Consider the following 25,887-nt stretch of genomic DNA (forward strand, 5'->3'; position numbering starts at 1 on the left):
TTATATAATATAAGAAAAGTCCCGCTTCTTCATATAATTCAGTTTCCAGAATAAAAATTCCAAAAAACGTATCAACCCTCCCCAGTCTCCCCTATATATGCTTTTAGGATTAGATTCTATAAGAAATTTTACGCTATTTTAAAAGGATGATTCAGGAACTTTTCAGAAAATTGGGAATAAATTAAATACAATTCAATATTATTTCAATAAATCATATCATAAAATGATTTATTTCAGTCACATATAAATGAACAAATACACTTTCACTGTACATCTAAGATGAGTTTTAATCAAACAACATAAGAATTATGAATACAAGAACTAAATTATTAATTGGATATAATTATAAATAGTTTCCGAAAGCCCACTTCATGCCCAATGATTCCAATGAATATAGGAAATAATAAGAGTATATCATTCATAAAAATAACTTTGTTTCATAAGTGGAACACAAAATATAAAAAAACTGAATTGCTGGATTCTACGACAAAAAATCCGTCAAAACTAGTGTTAACTCCTTCGACAAGTTCAAAGATAACTGATATACGAAGAATGGTTGAACAGGGATACTTTTCAATTCGACCCTGTATCTCAAAAACCAAAAAAACTACAAAAATTCTGCATAGGCCATTTTTTCATGAACATTTTCATAAAAAAATTGCACACTATCGCGAAAACCGCAATCCTTTATATTCAAAGATAAGTGCGACACCCCGAAAAAGTGCCCCAAATGGAATACCCTGTGCTAGTACTTAGTCGTATTTCCACAATACACTGATGTTTCGTCAATTCTAGAAATTGTAAACAATTCAGTGTAGAAAACTACATTTTTCTTTTTTGACACATCATATCTCGAAAACTAGTCTTACATTCAGCAGTGTACAAATCCAGAACAGAAAAAATTGAGTGAAGTAGACGAAAAGCCATTTTCCATTCAAATGGTGCGGGGTCCTTTGAAGTTTAAATCTAGGAGTCAGATGGTTCAGATGTTACCATTATCACTATCATTTGCAAAGCAATGAGGCCTCCGATAGCTGGCCACAAAACCAGGTATTCCACCACCTGCTAGGTAGGAGATCCAGGTTCCCATCGGAAGATAGCATCTTATCCAGAAATAGAACGAATGTCACACGGGCATCGTCTCCACATAGCGCTTACCCCTCCACGAACTACACCTGCCACCACCACAGTAGGAGAGCTCTCTACTCAACTTTCCAAGTGCTGCACATTAATCGCTCGCAAAACGCAAACGACCGACGTCTTGGTGAAAGATTTCGGGGATGATGACTTGATATTTTTCGCTAATTCAAGAGCCATTATAGGCAGGAAAACGAAACAATCGTGACTTACACATATATAGACTAGTTAAACCTTATTTATTTCTCGATTTAATTCATAAACTCTTCAATAATCGCTTAGTTTTGTGCTTTTTGTGTTTGTGCTAATTTTTTCTTTTCGACGAGTGTGATTTTTGTGGTGGCATCATGAATCGACAGCAGAATTCTATAACGCAGCAGCAGGAGACCCAAATGCAGCAATCCCAGACTCAGCAGTACTCTCAGCAAAGGGTTACGCGAACTGAGCAACATGTCACAAGACAAGTTACTGGACACACGTCAGGTTAGAATCGAAAATTTCATGAATCAATGTTCACCAGTATTGCTGGAAGTCAATGAAGGATGCTTTTCACAAAAAACCTATTTGACTGATGAAATTAAAGATCTGATGAAGTCCTATAGCAATCTTTTACCTACTGAGCCTCTGATGGTCTATTATTCATCCCATTAAAAAAATTCTACTTCTCTCTTCATTAATTTTTTTAGAAGTGCTACTCAACAGAAACCGAGATAGAAACATTCTCACTGTATGACATATTTCTACATACTAATTAATTTTTGAGTTAAGACTATGTTAGAACTTGTGGTAAAATAATTTGGTTTCCTGAACCTGGCTCAGATTATAATACTTTTAATGAATTATTCACGAGGAAACTGAAAAAATAAAGAAGGAGGAATGTGAAATTTAGAGTGTTCCTTTCATCTAACTTCTAAATATTGAGTCCAAAAATTATTTCGAAAATCGAGCACTACCTTGTCCGAACGCATTGCATAATTAAAGGCAATAAAAAGAAATCCCAGTCCACTTTTTGCACTTTTAATGAACCGTTCTTAAAATAGATCAATAAAACTATACCGGAAGAAATAAAAAATCCTACGAAATGCATTATTGAATGAAATAGTTATTGTAACAGGTTATATATAAAATGCATCAATAGAAATATGTTTGGTTACATATTTCATATTAGTCATATCTCAATGCTTCATAATATTTCAATCCGAGTTTCAATCAATATATAGAGTATACCTATACAGTGCGAGTCTCTAAATTCTAATGAATTCGTTAAATGAAAATTTTTTTGTTATCAATATGCTGTTTAAAAATATTATACGGCGTGTTGATAATTTCAGATATGATATCATCTATAAGTTTTAAAAGGACAATCCAAATTTTTCACGATTTTTCTTGAATGTTACACATGCGTATCTACCAGATATCACAAACCTCGTCACAAACTTATTCTTTGTTGTTAAAAGGGTATTTGAAAAATATCAACTAATTCGAAAATCTGGAATCTTATTTAACCCAATAAAATAATTCAGGCAGTTCAAAACTGGAATCCCTAGGGGGGTTTGTGTTTATAATTTTTAAGTTGGTCAAAAAAGTTAATTAAAAATAAGCAAGGGGAGTAGCATAGTGTCGAACGAAGATTATAGGAAATATTTAGTACTGCGTTTTGTGTGAAACATCGTTTGTTGAAAAATCGGAAAAAATGTTGTACTTAATTTTTTTCTACAATAGTTGATGAACAAATACCAGTTGACGTTCCATTTTGAACTGCCTGAATTATTTCATTGAGTTGAATCAGGTTCCTGCATTTTCGAATTGCTTGATGTTAATTTAATATCTTTTTAACGAGCTTTTTAACGACAAGGAACAAAAATTTGATATTTAGTACTCGTCTATAACTTGATGTCATATCTTAAATTTGGGACACTCTGTATAAGAAGAGCAATTCGAAATACCAATCGATCTGTCGGAGCATATTTACAACAACAAAAAAATGTTAGAGACTCGCACTGTATGCATGCGTCTAGTGAATGCACTCTCGAGTTTGGAGCGTTATCCAAGAAAATAGCTTTCATGAAATTCCAGCAGAAAATTCCAGGCATTCTGTTCCAAAATAGTTCTGCCTGTGGAAAGGGTTGGCAGAGTGTGTGCCAAGTTACATATTTATTTTTGGACTGAAGTCATTGCATAGCCAGCTCATACATTAATGGACGTCTGTGAATTCTGCCTCCTGAGATTATTCAATTAAATTCAGAATTATATATTCTTAACTGAATGAATTTTGTACGGTCCACTATATAGTAAATAACCCTCGTTAACGAAGGTACTTACTGAAATAGATAAAGGTTCAATTCAATCCGCAAAAAAACAGTTGGGGTCAATTTTCGATTCATTTCAATTGAAAGAGCGAGTACTTGAATGTAATCACAGAAGCAATTGATGTGAATTAGCATTGCAGCTGGAACTGCAATTTATTGACATACCTATATATTTTCCCGATATCATATGGCCCAGCAATTTTTAAAGGGATATGTTATGATGAATATTTCATTAAACCGAGCATTAAACCAACTCCCACCCTGTAGCGTCTGAAATTATCGAGAATATGATTAAACATTTCGAAAAAAAAATGAAACTGATACATAGTAATATCCAGACCGTTCAGTGATATGTTCTATAAATAAAATCACTGAATCAGTGGCGGCTCGAGCATATTTATCGTGGGTCGGCAGGTATATATATATATATATATTTTTTTTTTTAAATATTTTCTATACCTATGTATTATGCAGGTTTCCACATCACCATGGGGTACTACACTCGGTGCGTTAGTTTTTCGTAGTGAAGTTTCGCCAAAATTTTTGTTTCTGTTTCAATAATCTCTGAAGATAATCCGGAAAATAAAAAATGATTGAGAAATAACTATTTTGGCCCTGCATACCCCTTGAAAAATAAACATAATTTCGGAACAAATATGAAAATAAGAACCGAAAATATATATAACAAATAAAAATACTCTAAAAATGTTTATCCATAAAATAAAATTGGAAAAACAATCAAAAGTGCATTCTAACGAAATTGAGAATTGCGAGAAATTAACATCACCTCGAGCGCAAACGATAGAATCGAGATATCCCGAACGATCATTCTTCGAGTTACCCGAAGAGAGGCATTCTAGGGTCGGCAGGGTCGCTGCCTGCCGGACCTACATGTCCTACACCGTGCGAAGTATTGAGCCAACAATATCAACTTTCATCATAGTTTTGGTCTTTATTCTTTGAAAAGTTCTTAAAAAGTTGTCGGAATTTCATTAGTGTTATATATTCAGCACTCACGTTTATGAAAATTAACAAATACGATAAAAATTCGTTTTAAATAACAGCGATCTCTTGTAATTTGTTATGTGCAACTGAAACTATCGGATATTGGCGGAAAAAACATTAAATAAGAGGCTAATCTCATTTTAATTGTTATCCGAATGAAATTCCAACAAAAATTATTCAAGTTAGAAGCAATTTGACTCATTGATATTAGCGCTCCTTCGATATGTTTACAAACTAGATCCGGCGTGCCGTACCTGAATGAACAGAACGAACGGTCGGTCACTCGGTCGCTAGAGAAAGCATCTGCGGCGCTGTCTTCATAGCTCGATTGGAGATGAGCGTATTTTGTCTACGGACCGAGTAGATGTGGGATATAAATTGAAACAGCGTATTTCAAAGAAGTTCCATATTCCATTGATATCAGATATCATATACCTAATATTTTTATAAATTTTATTGAGAGCTATGTTATGTTTGGAGAATTTCTAATACATTATTATTTTACACAAGTGAGAATTAACCTTTTTGCCGCTCGCGAAATTTTGGGTCGGCACTGCCGACCCTGCCGTCCCTGACGGGCCGCCACTGCACTGAATGTTCATATATCTAAAGGGAAGAATAAATAAATCACTGAAACATAAAAACCATACTATAATCAAGATAATCTCAATTTTCATTTTGCTGTAATCTTCTAGTATGTTTTCTAATAAAACATTTTAACGAAAACAGTGCTAGAGTTTAATTTTATTTCACAATTTGGAAATGATGTGATAGACAAAGCCAAGAATAATGTTCAGGGACAGAACATCAACCCCCCCCAAATTCCCTCGAAAATTCCATAGTCTACCTGACAACGAATATTTTTGCATGCGTATTAGAAAATGGAAAATAGGTAGATGTATCACATTATGAATGGTTTTTACATTTGAAAACGTAATACCGATATATATAGCACTTTTCTTGTTACATAAATAGAGCACTACATAAAAGGCAGATAACTGAAAAAATTGGCAAATATGCACTGAAGATGAATCCCCATACAAATTTGAATTTGCAATCTTGACCTCTGCTACTAGTGCAAGTCAAATAAAATTATGGATAATTTGAAATACCACTTCCATCAAAGTCAGGATTCATTCAGTTAAATATTTGATCAGAAATACTATTTCAAAATGAAAGTACATAATATAAGTACCTAAGTTGAAACCTGGAGTGATTAGATTGTGCAATTTGAAATGAAATCGGATCATTCATCACCACTTCTCTCTTTTCAGTACACATCTTTGTGAACTACACTTTATTGGGGTAATTTGTAATGATGATTAATTTAAATTGAGTGACAAACAAATTAGAGTCACTCAAAATTTTACGTATCTAGAGTTTGAGCTGAAGAGAATTGGACCCACTTAGTAAGAGTTAATTGTTCGATTCCTTCACTGTTACAAGATTTTGACAGGAATTAAGAAACAATAAGATCATCTCTTGTTGAAACAATGGGTTAATATGAATATCATCGCTATGTATATATTAAAATAAATTTCTCTTAGTTGTTATACTTCCATAAGATTGATATGTTTGGAATGTCCCAATGAATTTCCCATATTCAAAAAATTCAACAATAAGATGCCCCAGTTCAGTACTCAATATTTTTGTGTAGGTGAAACTTATACCTACCTATGGGAATGTAGAATAAACATGATTATTTCTGCATTCAATTACTGAACAAACAATAGTGAAATTATATTACGAATGGTTCTGGGCCATTTCTTCTCATTTATCACTAACGGCATCGAAGAGTCTTATGAAAAATATGTTTCCTATGATCATCTTTATTTATAAAATGCCGATGAATTTTCACATACCTACATTCTTATTTACAAACTGCAGTTTATCGATGCCATTTCAGAAAAACCTCCAAATACAAGTTGAACATTTTACGGTCTATATAGAATATAATAATAATTTGTGAACCAGAAAGTATCTCTCAACAACAATCTGAAGGTGAACTATCTCTCAGTATAATTCATTACCTCATTACATGCTGATCAGTGCGTGTAGAGCTAAATAAAATAATAATTTATGAAGCAAAAACTACCCTTTAAAAACTTTTTCATCGATGTAAAAATACTTATTCCTCGGGGTTTTCGATGTGAATGAATCACACACTTGCTGATCAGTGTCTTTAGGACGAAATGATTTTTTAACACTCGATTTTTACAGTTAAAAGGTATTTTAACTTTGGATGGTTGTTGAGGGGTAGTTTTTGAGTCGGTTTTTGATTAAGCAGTTATTTCGCCCTATAGATAGTTTTCAGTAGATGCGGACTGATTCATTTCCATAAGAAAGCCTGAAACAAAATAATTCAACTTCCAGTGTTGCTTTGGGGTACTTGATTTAAAAATTACAGCTCTGTAGGCAGCAACGAGGGCAGCAATCAGCACATTTGAAGTATTCGGATTCCATTTCGAAATATTTATGAAAACGTATTTTGTTAATAGTTGGCATCGCAGGTTTTCATGACTTTTTTTCAACACAAGAGTTATGGCCGTTTGAACCGTTTCAGTAGTCAATGATTAAATTCTTAAACCATGCACAGAATTTCTATGAACATCGTTTAAGAAATTAATCATTGATTACTGAAACGGTGCAAATGGCATTTAAATTGTTACAAATAATTAACATATTTCATGATTGAAAATCATATGGCATATTTCACTCAACAAATGAGAGTTGCCAGTAGAGGGCTATATTCTATGAAGAATAGTATACTTCAGAAAAACCAATGGATTTATCAATCTAATTGTAACAGTGGTGTACAGAAACCATCCCTGAAACGACACGTAGTTTTAGAGAAGTCGTTATTTTGAATAAATACTTTTCTGTTTGTTTATATTCGAAATAATGGGTGATTCAGATGAAATTACTCAAAATATCTACCGAGGTTCGTTATTCAAACTCCCAGTGTCTTCTTAAAAATATTCTGCTCCTAAATAGAGCATATTTGTTATTGAATGTAGATTTTCCCCAGATTCAATTGAAATTTTGTACCAAATTTCCTAGTCAGAAAACAATTCTCTACCCTATCATACCGCTCGAGACTGGTAAGGTAGGTAAAATATAATTCAATGAGCCGTATTTCAAAAACTTCAAAAAATTCTAGAACTCGAACCGAAAGAAAATGGTTCGTAGTGTGATTCAGGTATGTTGTTTTCCACTAGATGACACAATATATGAAATTGAAAACTGCGCTTCCTTTGTCACAATATTTGCTCAGGTTATTTTCTATTTTTTCATGGTGGGGTGAGTAAAAGTTTCTTTGTATGAGAAACTATGTAACTTCATTGAACGCGACCCTAGATTCATGAACTCAGGCTCTAATTTGAACGGCATCCCAAGTAGATTTCAGAAACATAACACATTGAATATTTGAATCGGAAATTAGAGGGCTTTTTATTTATAACATCTTATTATTATGATTTTCATTGGAAATTTCAAATGGGATATATCTCCAAGCTACCAATAAAGATCCAAATAGCTTTGCCTACTATTGACTTATCAAAACTGCAAAATCGTATCTCTTGTCGTTTCGAGATATCGGTATTTCATCAATTAGGGTCACTACCCTTAATAAACTTTTTATAAATAAAATTACATACACAGAAATCACCGGACGATGTCTTCCTATCGAAAAGTTATTTTCACAATATTTCCCAAACTACAGATTCGATCAAGATGAAAACTGTGCTTGCTCTCCACAATGATGTGACATTCGTATAAGTATATTTAAAGAAGCTGTCATTATTTATCTGTTTCCTTGAGCGTTATGACATTTCATAAATCACTTGTCACGATTTATGAACCTTAATTCACTTGTCTATCAAACTACTAGTGTTTTATAAAATATCAAATAAGTACATCGAATTTAAATTCTTAAGTGCGAATTTGTTTGGGGAGAAGGAAAAATATGATAATTCTAAAAAAAGTCGTGGAAAAATTATAGTATTTTACAAGTATATTATGGCTGTTATTCACTTTGATGATTTATCAAATTCAACTTCCTCTCGTTAGGTGAACGTCATCTGCGTGTAAAGTACCTATCCTTCATAATATTCTCGTTGAATAATTTAGTATTTGTAGGTTCTTGAAAGTTTTGAGCATTATCTGGAGAATGTTTTCCGAAATGCAGATGTTTATTGGGTTTTCTTATTATCACGACTTCGTCGAAGTAATTCAATGTTTCAATTCAAGTAACTATTTGCTGAAATATTTGAAAAATAATTCGAAAAACCAACCTAGGTTTCTTCGAAAGTGTTAGACCTTATAGATAAACAGACATAAATGATTATTAGATTCGATTACGAATCAGTCAGACCGTTCCATCTCTTCAGACAATTTTAGGTTTGAAATTCAGGAATTATAGATATTTGGACAAATATAATGCCCTCTTTTCTAGGAACAAGCACGCAGAATGGTTGATTATAGCAATGAATATCTCAATAGTCATGAGGATAGCTTCAATCTCGGCTAAAACATTTTTTTCATATTAAACTCCCCAGAATGACTAGATTAGAGTGAGAAGCTGACATAAGCGTTCTTCTAGGAACCTAGGGAACTCGGTTTTAGTAGATACCAACAGTACCACCTTTTTCAAAAAAATTCTGTCAAGTTTTTCCAATGATGAACTTTCAGACCAAGAAAAAGGAATATAGCAGCATCCTTTGTTATTTTCGTATACCTATGTGCAGGGTGTTAACTTAAGGTGCGGCAATATTGTATCAGGTGATCCCTCGTCCAAAAAGAAAAATATGCACCGCGTCTGAAATATTGTGTGCGAAAAATGATAAATTTTCTCAAAAAATGGGTCATCCGCCTACTATCTGTTTAAGCGACTTTTTTAGGGGAAACCAACCCTCAAACCTACCCTTATTTATCGCAAGGTAAGAACTTGAAAACCACATTTCTTGTAACGCCGGAGTGTCAAAAAAGTAATGTTCTAAATCAAACCGTTTTGAAAAAAAAACGTGATAAGAAGTTAGAAAACACTGAATTAAATATCTCAAAGTCGAAAATTTCTATTCAGTTAATCATGTCGACCTCATTTTTTGTTTCGAATAGTAAAAGACTATGAACATGTCCAAAATTTTCACGAATTATCCATTCAATTTTATCAACGGCAACATGAGAAATGTTGTTTTTGACGCCCCATATCTCAGAGGGCTGCATTTGTGACCCCATGTTTCTTCACGACGTTTCGGACAAGGATCATCTTCTTTGGTACAGCCTGTATTTAAAGATATGCAGATTTTCTAAAAATTAATAATAAATAATCTGTTCAACCGGCGTCCATTTTTTTTCTCAACTAGTGGGATAACCAAATGAATTTTGGCATCGAAATCGAAATAGTGCTAATAACCCATCACATTTTCTAACAAATCTTTGAAATAGGAAAGATTCGGCCGCTTGAGGTTACGGCCAGAAATTCTAAGCTTCGTGAGATGTTGCGTTCATCACAATTGGGTAATATTCAGGTTGCGTAACGTTCATTGTTTCTCTTGCTAGATTCCAAAGTCTCATGACAGAAAATATTGAATCAAAAATATCAAGAAGTTGGAAATGCAAGTTGATTGAGGATCATCTGAGCTTTGGTGAGCTTATCCGAATCGGAGTCCAAAGCATCGCATAGTTATGAAAAGCTTGCACAACGCGAGATTGCCTCTGATACAGCGTGAATAAGTGGTCCCTCATTCACGGTGTAAAAATAGTTGTTCCAAAAATGGTCGCTTGAAACGCGATATTCGAACGTTAAAATAACTTGGCCGGTCCTGCATCGCTCCCTCTCTCTCCATCTGCGCGATATAGCACATGTGGGAAGTGACAAGCACATTTTTATTGGTTTATTATATTTTTGGGGCTGAATTATCACCGGTTTATTAATTCCATTTTTATGGTATAGAAATAAGCTTGCATATAAACATGATTTAGTTCAATTTCGGAAAACGATCTTGAATTTATGTATTCTATCAAATCTGAACCTTATTGTAACATTTTCGTCTATTCCCTAAAGTCCGCTTGTAACAGCCGAGAATTCTCTAGTGAATTCTCCAAAACTTTGCCAAGAATACGGCAGAGATTATTTTGCATGCAACTGGACAGTGAATTCTACCGAAAGTGCGTATGTAACTACAGAGAATTCTCGACGCATGAATTCATGAATAAATTCTCTAGAGAATTCTCGGCTGTTGCAAACAGGCTTTATGAAGAATTTCTGCTGAAATCTCAAGCAACATCAACTAGAATTCCAATTCTTGTAGACCTAACAACCAGTTCTATCAAAAGCTTTCATGAAGGTTTATGAAAGTTTACTTCTAAATAATCAGAGTTAAAAAAAATGATTTCACTTGAACAATTGAATTTTCAAATTTGAATTAATTGTCATTGATGATTCGTTTTAAGTACCCCGTCCCCTGTCTAACTTTTCTATATAGGAAACAGAAAATAATGCTCAACAGTCTCAACAGGTCTAATTCATATTTTCTGAAATGTTTTGGACTCATTTTCTCTACAAACATAATATTTTGTCGTATCATTCAGAAAAACGGCTAAATCGACGATCAATTAAACTTCGACCTTGAATAACTTTCAACTGAGTTCATTTATCGAAAAATTACATCAGATCTTTTTTGTAGAGCGTTAAATTCTCTATAAAATATAGGAAGGATAATTGCAATGCAATGTATGGTTCATTAGTTATAAAAATCAGAAGAACAAAAATGTTTTTCCTGTGTTATTTTTATGGAAAATCGAAAAGTGCAATGCGAAAACATAAACATTAATATTAAGGGCTAATATTTTTCTATTTTGGCAATTAAACGAAACTTTTGAGCATGGTTCCGAGAAGGAATAACTTTTGTTTTTGAAACAGCCTTCAGAACCACTACTCCAAATCACTATTTCGTACCTAAGTATCGAATCGAAACTTGGGAAATTGATGGAACTTGAAAGTTGCCTGCGAGGTTGCCTGTCTACACGTCGGTATAACACCCTTATCATATACAGAGGACTATTTGTATTGTATAAGTTCGCATCAATTCAATAATTGATTATCGATAGGAACTCTTGCTATTTCCACGATGATATTATTGAAATGAATCTTTTCTGAAAAATTTTCCCTAGATCTATTAGTCTTGAACATAATGCACTCAGTTTTATCCACATTAAAAATAATACCGTTTTGACTACACCAGTTACGAGTAGATCAAAAACTGCAGGATTTTTTGTCTTCGCCTTTCTAATAAGTGCATTTACGTCATCTACAAACAGAATGTTTGGACAAAGAGTTGTTTATATATAAATCATTTATATATAAAATAACAAGAAACGTTTGAAATAAATACACAAAGAGATGATGTTGCTCCGGGTGTCTTATATGGATCAAGAATTTTGCGTTTATACTTCAAATTCCATTCAAATTAGGTAATCGAATAAAAAAATATATATCCAAGTTTTTATGTGGAAAATATCTAACTGCGAAGGATAAATAACACTAGAGAATGTTATAGAACTAATGAAATGAACAACTGTTCACACGACTTTTTTATATAACTTTAGGTAGGTATGTGTGGATTCGAATCTATAAACAATATAATTTGTTTCTACATGATTCTGAAAAATAATTATAAAAATAATGGTACTAAATGGTCATTACAGCGCATCAATCTTTTATTTGTTTATGCGTTATATAGAAAAACAAATATTGCTTTTAGGATTCAATTTGCTGTACAAATTTGAAATGATCAAAGAAGGTCGTGCAACGAAAAATTCAAGGAAGCTTGTAGGTTATAAAATTTCTATAATGTTCTCTACTATTATTTTTTGATTTTAGATTAGGTATTTTATCGACAGTTCCGTGTTTGGTTTTCTTTATTTCTATTTTATCGTTCTCTAGTCAATGAAGAGTGATTTTAGCCAGAAAAATTCATTTACGTAAATGATAATGCGATTATGACTCTATTTTAACAGCTCTTTATGACAACCTTACACATTGTAGTTTGATGCTTCTCAATCGATTATCAGTTGAAAAATGGTTCACAAATTTTGGAAAGAGTCAGTTGCATAAACAATAACAAAGTTCGTTCAATGTTTATGCTTCTTTCAGTTCCACTAAAAGGAGTAACTTGAGGAAGTTTCAAAATTAAACTGGAGCTCTAGAATTGTTTTTATCATTCATTCTCCTTATGAAACATTACAATTTCTCTAACCTAGTTTCGATTAGAAACAAATGAATCTGATTCGAATCACTTCAAAAAATTCCAACATAAGTAGCCTTATTCATCTCTTTCTCATTTTTGCAGTGCATGGAGCGCATCAAGGATATCAACAAATAACTGGATTTGGTCCAAACGCCCAGCCTCCAGTTTTCGAGAAGGTATTTAGTAATGCCCGTTTTGCACAAGGTGGTGTGGCCTCATTCGAAGGTCGCGTGACAGGAAAACCACAACCAACCGTGACTTGGACCCGAAATGAAGCCCCACTAATCAATTCCAATAAACATAGATTGTCCTACAACGAAACGACTGGAGATATCACTCTCCAGATACACCAAATCGGCCCTGGTGACGAGGGAGAATACGTATGTACTGCCAAAAACCAATATGGAGCCGCAATTTGTTCTGTTTATATTCAGCCCGAAGGCATGCAAATGCCACATGTTCAAAGACAAGGATACCAGAAAATCGAAGAAACCACGTCTTACACTAATGGACATTTCGTGGAAGACTTCAAAATCGATACGTTCGAATATAGACTCCTGAGGGAAGTTTCTTTCAGAGAGTCCATAACGAGAAGATACGTCAATGAGAAAGATACCGTGATCTCTACAACGGTGGAAAAATCATTGGGACCTCCAGCACCGCCTCAAATAGCGCAGAAACCTAGGAATTCGAAACTTCTCGAAGGTTCTGACGCTGTCTTCACAGCCAAATTATCTGGAAATCCAAGATCCAGAATCACATGGTTCAAGAATGGCCAAAGAATTACCGAGTCGCAAAAATACGAAACGAACTTCTCAAATAACCAAGCTTCTCTCAGAGTGAAGCAGGCTCAAAGTCAGGATTCTGGCCATTATACTCTACTTGCTGAGAATCCTCAGGGTTGCGTAGTATCGTCTGCATTTTTGGCGATTGAACCAGTAAACACCCAAGAAGGTCTCATTCATGAATCTTCGTTCAAGCAACAAGTCACCGATACTGAACAAACTGATACCGGAAAAACTTTGGCGCCCAATTTTGTCCGAGTGTGCGGAGATAGAGATGTCACCGAAGGAAAAATGACTCGCTTCGATTGTAGAGTAACTGGAAGACCATACCCGGAAGTTACATGGTATATAAACGGTAGACAAGTTGTGGATGATCACAACCATAAAATCTTAGTGAACGAATCTGGAAATCATGCTTTGATGATAACCAACGTTAGTAGAAACCATTCTGGAATTGTGACATGCATCGCAAAGAATAAAACTGGAGAGACCTCATTCCAGTGCAATTTGAACGTAATCGAAAAGGAACAAGTTGTGGCCCCCAAATTCATAGAGAGATTCTCGACCATGAATGTGCGAGAAGGGGAACACGTTGTTCTACAAGCTAGGGCTATTGGCACCCCAATCCCGAAAATATCGTGGCAGAAAGATGGCGTTGTCCTCACGCCTGGACCGAACATACGTATTATGAGTGAGGGTGGAGCATCAGTTTTAGACATCTCCAATGTTAAATTGTCTGATGCAGCTTGGTATCAGTGTACTGCTCAAAATGTTGCCGGTTCGACAGCAACCCGCGCCAGGCTGTTCGTTGAAACACCACAAGGTCCAACCCCCGAACCAAGACGTCTGCACCTGCCTCGTCCAACGAAAGTCATCGAACCTGAGTAAGTGCCATCAAATTCATAAAAGCTTGTCGGTATATAAGAAACACTTTCCGTGATTGTTCAAACGCAATTACCCCAACATGTACGATTAAAAGCTGTATTTCACACCACTTTCTCACAAATCTCATCTGTTAAATGCAGCCTCAAAAATGAATTTACCTGAAGAAGAAAGAGAAGAGAGGTTACAATTTTTGGCAGCCTAATAGCCCAACCATCTTTCCCTGACGAAAACAGGTTTCATATAATTTTCACATTTCTGAATTGAATTTCATTGTCCGTATAAAGAGAAAAAACGTTTCATTTGAGTAAACATTTTTAATTTAATCCCACTTTAACCAAAAAATAATTTGTTCCATCTCTTCTTAATTTCTTGAATGAAGGGTATAGTTATTTGATAGATATCGATTCTATAACTTTGTTCAAAATATGGAGCTTCCTAAAATAAAAGATATTGATAAATAAAAAAATGTTCAACGAACGAAAAGGAACGATATTTTTTTGAATCAGTAAGAAAGACGCCTTGGCCTACCTATTTCTCTTGGTGGACCTATTCGACAAACAATCTGGTTTGCTTTATACTAAACCAAGTTCGTTGGAGTCTGCGACATACAATGTTAAAAGATTTTCTATTTCAATCATTATTTTTTAACGTAAATAAAACCTTTTTTATATTCCTTCTTACGTTTTGAAAAACTTCAACTCGAGTTTATCGGCATGCTGTGCATATTCTTACTTTCAATTCTTCTACATCTCGTGTTTCAAACACGATCGACTTTTATTGTTCCCAGAGGAAAAATTTTGAAGATGTCAAGTCTGGGGAGCGTGATGGCCATACAGTCTCTCTTTTACCAACCAATTTTTCTTGGAAATGATATTCATTGAAGGATACCTAACTGATAATACTTGCTCGAATCTCCATGAAGGAGTAATGGATCTGTTAATAACACCAGGTTCAGAAAATCCACTCGATGAGAATGATAATATAATTTTAAATCCAGTGAGGCATTGGCTCACAGATCATTTCCAAGACAGATGGCAGAAGAGGGCCACCACGCCCTCCAGACTTGACACCTTCACATTTTTTCCTCTGGGGAAAAAACGAACACAAAGTTCTTTGTGTATAAAGCACAGACATGTACAGAGAATTGAGAGTAAGAATACGCACAGCATGCCGAAGAATTCAAGTTGAAGTTTTTAGAAACGTAAAGGTCAAATTTAAAAATACATAGATTATATTTTTGTCTACAAACTGATGGAAAACATTTTGAAAATTTTTAGTCCAAATATCTAACGTGATATCATGGAGCTAGAACTAGTGGAATTTACGAAATGTGCAAATAGTTTGTATCTCAAATTTCGTAACAGTCGCGAAATGGAAACAGAAACATAATACTTGAAAAAGATCTCCCATGAAAACACAACATGCAGATAATGCAGATACATATGTTAGTGATCACCTGGGGATATAGCAAAAGAATAATTGCAGAAGGAGATCGAAAGAACTTGGGTTACTTCGGTATTGTTTCCCCCCCCCCCCTCAATTCACCAATTCACACTCGCGCGCATCGGCGTAGCTATCATAAATCTAGGCTGCGCCGAGCAATGAATTTGAAAAATATACTCCTCATCTACTATCTCGACTCCCTTGACTAACTCATGAAAGTGTATAATTCAACATTACAAATGACCGAGACATTAGATGAACAACTTTTTAGCAAAAAAATCAAAGTTATTTTTGATTATCTTCTCTCCATCTTTGCTCATCGTCTACGCCGAGCTAGTGCTAACGAACCAGGGAGCTGTCAGGGAGCTCGATTTTGCCATCTTTTATGTCATCAACCTTCCAATCGGTTTTGAACTGAATTGCATCTCTTTTGCTATATCTCCTATGGCCATATTGTTTTTTCTTCCACATTTTAAAATGCATTTTGTCATCGAAATGATCTGCATCTGATTTTCAACTGAATCGACATGAAACCGAAGAGATAATCTTGAATATACTCATACATTTCTCCGTATAGTTTAGATCAAGTTGAGAGTTTAAGACACTCAAGATAGTATATTATCTCTCAACAGAAGAACAGAAGTTCACAGGATCCAGTGCATTTGAAAATATTTTAATTGGAAACCTGTTTTCTGCGAGAAAATCGAAAAACTTATCCAGCCTTAATAAAGATTTCCCTTCGTTAGGCAAGCTCTTCGAGCAGGAAAATTAAACTACGATTTTATTTCTTCAGACCCGAACCTGGCCCAGAAGTGATTTACCTCCGTCATGTTGAACGCGCTCGACCTCATGCACCTCCGTCCGAAACTGATCGTGTGTATCCACCACCTCAGTTCATCATACCGTTGCGTGATGCAGTACAATTCGAAGGAGGTAAAGTCCATTTCGAAGCCAGGATAGAACCCGTTGGCGACCCTACCATGATTGTGGAATGGTTCGTCAATGGAAAACCTTTGGAAGCCAGTAAGTCCATATCCTCACTAAATAAATTAGAGATTATAACATTATCTCGTTTCAGGCTCGAGAGCTACTTCCATTTTCCGTTTTGGATTCATAGCATTAGATTTGATAAGTTTAGTTATGAGAGATAGTGGAGAATACGTTTGTAGAGTAACTAGTTCTACTGGTTGCGTTGAATCCAGAGCGCTTCTCTCCGTGAATCCTCGAGCCTCTATCGAACAGACAAGTCAACATCCAGAAAGTCTGCAATACATTCAGCAACTAGAGGATTACTCGAAATTCCAAAGATCCGAGAGTTACGACGAAACGATTAACCAAAGACCTCATTTCATCCGACCACTCCACGACCTAGGAGAACTTCAAGAGGGTAGGAATGCTCACTTCGAAGCTCAACTGACACCTGTCAGTGATCCCACAATGAAAGTGGAATGGTATAAAGATGGAAGGCCAATCACGGCCAGTTCACGAATCAGTACGATATTTAACTTCGGCTACGTTTCTCTCAATATTTTGCACCTACGGGCCGAAGATGCGGGATCGTACACAGTTCGTGCTGTTAATCGTCTGGGAGAAGCAATCAGCACAGCTACTCTACAAGTTATCGTCAGATCTACTGTAACAGGAGACTTGGGAATTCCAGAACAGCAAAGATACATCGAACAAGTTGAACAGTTGGAAGCATACCAACAGCAACAACACCAAAAGTACGTTATGGAAACGCCCGAATGCTCAGCACCTCCTGAATTCAAGACCCCTATTAAAGACCAACACCAAATACGCGAAGGAGGATTCGCACATTTCGAAGCCCGTTTAGAACCAGTGGGAGATTCCACTCTCAAAGTGGAATGGCTTCGCGATGGAAAAACAATCGAGGCTAGTTCTAGAATTACTAGCTTCTTCAATTTTGGATACGTTGCACTCACGATCAAAGATGTAACCGTCCATGATGTCGGAAATTACACCTGCCGCGCATACAATGCAATGGGACAAGCTACTACCACAGCACAATTGAGTGTGGTTAGCAAAAAAGATATCATTTTTGATTCACAGCACCCCGGAGGTCTACAGAAAATACAACATTTAGAAGATTCAAGTAGATACTCGAGAAGGGAGCAGGAAGAAGTTATTGTGACCCAAAAACCTAGATTTATGGGACCTCTCAAGGGAACAAATAAGATTGTAGAAGGTCAAAGAGCTCACTTCGAAGCTCGCGTTGAACCTCAAAGCGACTTGACCATGAAAATTGAATGGTACCATAATGGCAAACCTATTCAAACTGCCAATAGGATCCAAACTTACTATGACTTCGGTTATGTTGCTCTCGACATTCTGAGTGTCAGAGCCGATGATGCTGGAACGTACACTGTCGTGGCAAGAAATGCCTTGGGAGAAGCTCAGTTGTCCGCCTCTATGGTCATTGAAAGTAAGTACTTAAAATTGTCAATTCTCAATACCTACTAAACTAACAGGACCAAGAGACGTTGTCATATAACAATAACGCAAAGCTTTTACTTTGACGTTTCATTTATTAGAATTAGAGATCATCAGTAATTTGGAAATTAGGAAAAACAATATATCACTGGTCTGTCCATTCGGAGCTTTCTTATAAAATACAGACACATATAGAATTTCATTGGGAAACAATCCCATAACTCGACTTGAACGATACTTATCGGATCCAGTTGTGAATCTGAACCAATATTGTCTCAGGTTCCTGAAATTTAATGTTATAACTCAACTGCAACACCATTTTTGAGTATTTATCTATCCTTCACCTTGATTCTTCATTTCTCGCTCATTATCCTATCCTCCCATCGGTTAGCACTACTTCAACCAAACCCTGAGTAATCTTTCTTTACTCAAAAGACATGTATCAGACTAGAACTTGACTGTGTATAATTTGAAGTCACAAAATACTTACCCATCCTTTATTTCTACCAGCTCGAGCAAGCATCGATACAAGGAGTATGCACAGAGGAACCTACGATAAAACTAAGCAATTAGAGGAATCTAAATTCGTAGAACCACAATACCAAATCGAGGAGATCTCCAAATCCAAACCGATATTCACGGTACCGCTAACTGATCCCCAACCTGTATCTGAAGGTAGAAATGTCCACTTGGAATGTCGTTTAGAGCCAATGGGAGATCCAACAATGCGAGTAGAATGGTATTGCAACGGAAGGCCTATAACTGTGGGATCAAGATTCCGAACCTACAATGATTTCGGTTTCGTTGCCCTAGACATCATTCATGCTACTGCAATCGATTCCGGTGAATACACAGTGAGAGCTGTGAATCACTTGGGATCTGCTCATACATCGGCATGTGTGAGGGTTATAGGAAGATCTGATATAATCACAGATACTCAACACGAACAATCGTTAGAGCAAATCCAGTATTTGGAAGATTCTTCACGTTATCGTAAACATGTTACTGAAGATGTACAAGTCCTTCAGGCTCCTCAGTTCACAAGACCGTTACACAACATCGAAACGGTGGAAGGAACGAACATTCATATGGAATGTCGTCTTCAACCTATTGGAGATCCTACCATGAAAGTCGACTGGTTTGTGAACGGAGTTCCTGTGAAAACTGGACATCGGTTCAGACCAGCATATGATTTCGACTATGTTGCTCTTGATCTACTGAGTGTTTATCCGGTAGATTCTGGAGTTTACACTTGCCAAGCAAGAAACCAGTTAGGAGAAGCAGTTACCTCTTGTTCTGTGAGAGTAATTGCCAAAAAAGACCTACTACTCGAAACACAACATCCCTCAGGTCTGGAAAAAATTCAGTATCTAGAGGATTCATCAAGATACAAAAGAACAGAATTTGTTGACGAACAGGTTACAACAAGACCAAAATTCATCACGAAACCCAAAAGCTATGACAATATGTCAGAAGGTTCTCACGCCCACTTTGAGTGTAAATTAGAACCTGTAACCGATCCTAATTTGAAGGTTGAATGGTTCAAAAACGGGCGTCCTATTACTGTCGGGCATAGGTTCCGACCAATCCATGATTTCGGTTACGTTGCTTTAGATATTGTCGACTTGATTGCTGAAGATTCTGGAACCTACACATGTCGGGCAACAAATCTTGTAGGTTCGGATGAAACAGTTTGCGCCCTACGATGCAGAAGCAGTGGACAAATCATTACATCTTCACAAAACGAGCAGGGTCTACAACAAATCCAACACCTCGAGGATAGATCTCGTTATCACAGAAGAGAAGAAATTGATGAGACGACAACTCAAGCCCCTACCTTCACAACATCCCTGAAGAATATCGAAATCAAGGAAGGACAAAGGGCACACTTCGAGTGTCGCATAATTCCAGTGTCAGATGCTACAATGAAAGTTGAATGGTTCCATAATGGCCAACCGTTGAAGTCCGGCTCAAGATTTACGGAAACCAATAGCTTCGGGTTTGTTGCTTTAGATATACTGCACACATATCCTGAAGATTCCGGTACTTACACATGTAGAGCAACCAATGCTCTGGGAGAAGCTGTAACTTCTTCCGTTTGTTTGGTTCATTCCAAGAAGTCGATTTATTCTGAAACTGTTCATGAAGGCGCTTTGATGAAATTACACGAACTGGAAGATTCCAGTCGCAGTCAACGAACAGTTGTACAGGAAGAGATTGTGACGCAAGCCCCTGTGTTCACAATGCCAATCAAAGATGTTCAAGTAGCTGAAAATCAAGCGGCTCACTTTGAAGCTCGACTTATTCCAGTTGGAGATTCACGACTCAAAGTAGAATGGCTAAGAAATGGGGTACCAATTGAAGCATGTAAGTTGTATTAATTAATTCCCAAAAGTTTCACTCACTAAAGGTTCCTATTTGTAGCTAACCGATTGACAACTATGCACGACTTTGGATATGTCGCTCTGAATATGAAATATGTTAACCCAGAAGATTCCGGTAGTTACACGTGTAGGGCTGTGAATGATCTTGGTGAAGCAGTAACTTCTGCAACCTTATTTGTTCAATGTAAGTTGACTTTGTTTTGATTTTTATGGTCGAATCTATATTATATTTGCTTTTATCAGCCAAAGCATCCCTTCAATTGGAATCTCAACACGAAGGAGCTCTTCAGAAACTTCGTCAGTTGGAAGATCATACCAAATACCAACGGCGTGAGGAGGAAGAAGTTGTTGTAACTCAAGCTCCTCATTTCTCCACACATCTTAACGGACCATCTGAGTTGATTGAAGGACAAAGCGCTCATTATGAATGCAGAATAGAGCCGTACCCAGATGCAAATCTCAAAGTCGAGTGGCTACATAACGGCAAACCACTCACAACAGGTCATAGATTCCGCACAGCCTACGACTTTGGATTTGCCAGTCTGGATGTCTTATCGGTATATGCCGAAGACTCCGGAGAATACACCTGTAGAGCGACAAATCGCTTAGGTACAGCTCAATCATCTGTAAACACCAATATCAAATGTAAGTAACATTGTCATTCGTTTTCTTCTTAAAATTTGAAATTAATAGTATGAAATTGACCTAATCAGATCATTGTTTCAGCTAAAGCATCCATAATTAGAGATACTCAACACGAAGGAGCACTGGATAAGATTCACTATTTGGAAGATGGATCGAAATACAAACGTGTCAGCAGAGACGAAGCTATTCTATTAGAGAAACCTCAATTCGGCAGAGGACTGAAGAATATTCAAAACCTACCAGAAGGCTCAAGCGCCCATCTGGAAGCTACTCTCACGCCAGTCAATGATCCTACAATGAGAGTTGAATGGTATTGCAATGGAAGACCTATTCAAACTGGACACAGATTCAAAACTACATACGATTTCGGATATGTGGCTTTGGACATCCTCTATGCCTACGGAGAAGACTCCGGTACTTACATGTGTAAAGCTCGTAACGCAGTTGGTGAAGCAGTTACCACTGCAGCGGTTTCGGTAACTACTAAGAGTGGATTAGAGTTAGAGACACTGGATGAACAGAGACTCAAGAAAATCAGAGATCTCGAAAGCTACGAAAGACCCAAGAAAGAAGAGGCTGAAGAAACACCTCAAAAGCCGGTGTTCCTCACGCCTCTAATGAGTTTAGATAATTTGAAAGAGGGAGAACATGCTCATCTCGAATGCCGAGTAGAACCAATTAATGATGCCAATTTGAAAATCGAATGGTTCGTTAACGGCGTGAAACTGAGAGCAGGTCATAGGTTCAGAACTACTTACGATTTCGGTTATGTTGCATTAGATGTCCTGTACACATACCCGGAGGACAGCGGCACTTATATGTGCAAAGCCACCAACTTGGTCGGAGAAGCCGTCAACACGTGCACTATCAAAGTAGGTGGAAGAAAGGGAATTATTTTGGATACACATCATCCAGAAGGTCTGGAAAAAATAAGAGAATTAGAAGCTCAGGGCCATCCAACACGTTTAGAAGTAGATGAACCAATTCCAATTCCACCTAGATTTACTGCAGAATTGAGGGGTACTACAGAGATATACGAAGGACAAACAGCTCATTTCGAAGCTCAAATTGAACCGATAAATGACTCTAATCTCAAAATAGAGTTCTACCATAACGGCAAACCTTTACAGTCTGCATCAAGGTACCATACAACATTCGATTTTGGTTATATTGCATTAGATATTGGACACGCAGTACCTGAAGATGCTGGAGAATATACTGTCAAAGCTTTCAATCAGCTTGGAGAATGTAAATCTTCCACAAATCTCCGCGTCATATCAAGGGACAATATCATTTTGGAATCACAAAGACCCGAAGGTTTAGATAAGATCAGACAGCTCGAAGAACATCAACCATACAAACGTCCCGAGTATGAGGAACCTCCTACTCGGCAAAGACCAGTTTTCACCCAACCATTACAAAACATTGATTATATCCAAGAGGCTCAAACAGCCCATTTCGAATGTAGACTCATTCCTGTTGGAGATCCAACCCTTAAAGTGGAATGGTTCAGAAACGAAAAGCCCATCGAAGATAGCTCCCGTATCACCAAAGTTCATGATTTTGGTTTCGTGTCTCTCGATATTACCCATGTACGCGATGAAGACCAAGGGGTGTATATGTGTAAAGCATCCAATCCCTTGGGAGAAGCAGTCACTACAGCATCTATGAGAATAAAAAGTAAGTCTACTTTACTAGGATTTTCTGAAGTAATAGACTAACTACCCTGTTCGAATTCATAATTTAAATTTTGTTTCAGCTAAAGCTAGTATTCAACTCGAAAGCCAACATCCTGAAGCTCAAAGACGTATTCAACAATTGGAACAACCCTTAGCACCTAGAGAAGAAGAACCTGAACGTGAATTCGAAAAACCTTTCTTCACGCAGCTTCTCAATGGACCTACAGAATTGTGGGAAGGACAACATGCACACTTCGAAGCACGTGTTGTTCCAGTTGGTGACCCCAACTTACGATTCGAGTGGTATGTCAATGGGGTAGAACTCAAATTAGGATCTAGGTTCAAGGTTACTCACGATTTTGGTTTTGTAACTTTGGATATCATGTCGACTGTACCTAACGACTCTGGAGTTTACATGTGTAAAGCAATTAACAAAGCTGGTGAAGCAGTTTCATCTATTTCGATGAAAGTTAAATCGAAATCGAACATAATGGGTGAGCCACTCCAACCTGATGCTTGGCAAAAAATTCAACAGAAGGAGGCAGATATGAATAAAGTACCTGAAATGTTCGTCGATACCACCCCTCAACAACCACCAGTGTTCACTACTCATCTGAAGAGTTTTGATAAATTATCAGAAGGTCAACATGTTTATTTGGAAGCACAAGTTGAGCCTAGAAGTGATCCAAATTTGAGGGTGGAATGGTTCAAAAATGGAGTTTCGCTCACTACCGGTACAAGACTCAGAAGTACATTTGATTTTGGTTTGGTTACACTAGCTATCAATGGTCTAAGAGCTGACGATTCGGCCATCTACACATGTAAAGCCACCAATTTGATGGGTGAAGCAATTTCAACATGCACGCTCAAAATCGAGGACAAACACTGGCTACTTGGACAAACACTACATCCAGAGGCTATACCCAAGCTCCAGGACTTGGAAAGAGCACCTGAAGCTCGACCGGAAGCACCAGAACCAACGTACGAATTGCCGATGTTCATCACCCATTTGAATAATGTGGAGTGTACGGAAGGCGATTCCGTTCACTTCGAGTGTAACGTAGAACCTTCAAAAGATCCAACATTGAGAATCGATTGGTTCGTAAATGGAAAACCATTACCTAGTGGTGCTAGATACAAATCCACATACGATTTTGGTTATGTAGCTTTAGACATCACCCATTCCTATGAGGAAGATTCTGGCGTATACACTTGCAAAGCAACCAACAGTAAAGGCTCATGTACCACCTCTGGTTCCTTACGTTGTACTGGAAAATCTAACCTGTTTTTCGACACTCAACATCCACAAGGAAAAATGGGACTAGAAGCTGTTGAACAAGTAGAACAAGCTTACATGGATAAATATAAGAGATCTGAATCTGTGGGAGAGAAAATGTTCCCCAAGCCCATATGGACTGTTCCACTCAATCCAGAATTCCATTTGGCAGAAGGTCAACCTTTGCACCTCGAAGGAACTGTAGAACCGAAAGAAGATCCAAATATGAAAATCGAATGGTTCTTCAATGGAAAATCGTTGGACCATGGTTCTCGTTTCAAGCTTACCAGCGACTTTGGATTCGTTACTCTAGATTTAACAGATGTTTACGAACGTGATCAAGGAATCTATACTTGTAAAGCTACGAACAAAGCAGGTGAAGCTTTCACATCAACAACTATTTACTGTACATCAAAATCAAATCTTATCGAGCGTACTCAACATCCTAAAGGGCAAGAAGGTCTTGAGAAAATACAGAATCTTGAAGATTCGCTGAATAGACCTGAAGTACCAACACCTGAATCGGATGAGGGACATGCTCCAGTATTCACATCAGATTTTACTGACTTGACTAATCTGACCGAAGGAGAAATCGCTCACTTTGAAGCTGGTTTAACACCTATCGGTGATCAGAGTATGAAGGTTGAATGGTTCTACAACGGTAAAAACATCGAAGCGTCACACAGATTCAGAACTGTACATGCCTTCGGCATGGTAGTACTCGAGGTACTTGGAACAAAGATAGAAGATTCTGGAACTTACACTTGTAAAGCTACAAATAAATGGGGAACAGCCACACAAAACGTTACACTCAAGTGTTCCGAAAAAATACATGGACAGGCACCTAAATTTACTACTCAAATCCAAGATATAGTTGGTCTCAAAGACGGCCAATCTGCTCATTTCGAATGTACTTTGACTCCAATTAACGATCCCAATCTGAAAGTCGAATGGTTCCATAATGGACAACCAATCTTGCAGTCATCAAGAATAAAATCTGTTTCAGACTTTGGTTTCGTAGTACTTGATATTTCGTATATCCAGAATCATGACTCCGGCGAATATGTTTGCCGAGCAAGCAACAAATATGGCGAGGATTACACCAAGGCCACAATTTCAGCTCATGGCAAAGGTGGTGTATTCTCTGAGAGTTTGCAACCAGAATCACTAGCCAGAATAAGAGAACTGGAAAGTCTTCAAGGTCATCATGCACAACCATTACCAACCCCTGTTGCCGAACCTCCCAAATTCATCACCCAAATCCAAGACATCACGAAATTGGTTGAAGGACAAAGTGCTCACTTCGAAGCCCGTTTAACACCGGTAACTGATCCTGATCTCGTGGTGGAATGGTATTACAATGGAAAGAAATTACCGCATGGTCACAGGTATCGAACTTTCCACGACTTCGGTATCGTTATCTTGGATATCTTGTACTGTTATGAAGAAAATTCAGGAGTGTATGAATGTAGAGCACGTAACAAATACGGCGAGGATTCTACGAAGGCAACGATGAAATGCGTATCAAAGGCTAATTTAATCCTGGACTCGCAACTACCGCGGGTAAGTACTACTAAATTCATTCTTTTGGAGTTGAATAAATCAAAAAATTTGATACTCAAGCATAATTCCCTGGCGT

The 25,887-nt window shown here is 37.0% G+C and overlaps 1 protein-coding gene across 11 annotated transcripts in view; it reads left to right on the forward strand.

Moving 5' to 3' along the window:
- The first annotated feature begins 1,218 nt into the window (after window positions 1-1,218).
- LOC123322980 (titin) overlaps window positions 1,219-25,887 on the forward strand; it is a 96,998-nt gene continuing 72,329 nt past the window's right edge. For 5 of the 11 annotated variants that reach the window (XM_044911110.1, XM_044911111.1, XM_044911108.1 and 2 more), the window contains exons 1-9: window positions 1,220-1,620; window positions 12,803-14,369; window positions 16,607-16,836; window positions 16,892-18,256; window positions 18,775-20,631; window positions 20,689-20,832; window positions 20,892-21,293; window positions 21,375-22,973; window positions 23,053-25,811. In XM_044911110.1, coding sequence (XP_044767045.1) covers window positions 1,485-1,620; window positions 12,803-14,369; window positions 16,607-16,836; window positions 16,892-18,256; window positions 18,775-20,631; window positions 20,689-20,832; window positions 20,892-21,293; window positions 21,375-22,973; window positions 23,053-25,811 — 10,059 coding nt within the window. In that variant the 5' untranslated portion in view covers window positions 1,220-1,484. Of the gene's footprint in view, window positions 1,621-12,802; window positions 14,370-16,606; window positions 16,837-16,891; window positions 18,257-18,774; window positions 20,632-20,688; window positions 20,833-20,891; window positions 21,294-21,374; window positions 22,974-23,052; window positions 25,812-25,887 lie in introns of all 11 variants that reach the window. The other 6 variants (XM_044911104.1, XM_044911105.1, XM_044911106.1 and 3 more) reach the window with 2 other exon arrangements.

Source organism: Coccinella septempunctata, chromosome 1, assembly GCF_907165205.1.
Source record: "Coccinella septempunctata chromosome 1, icCocSept1.1, whole genome shotgun sequence".
NCBI lineage: Eukaryota > Metazoa > Arthropoda > Insecta > Coleoptera > Coccinellidae > Coccinella > Coccinella septempunctata.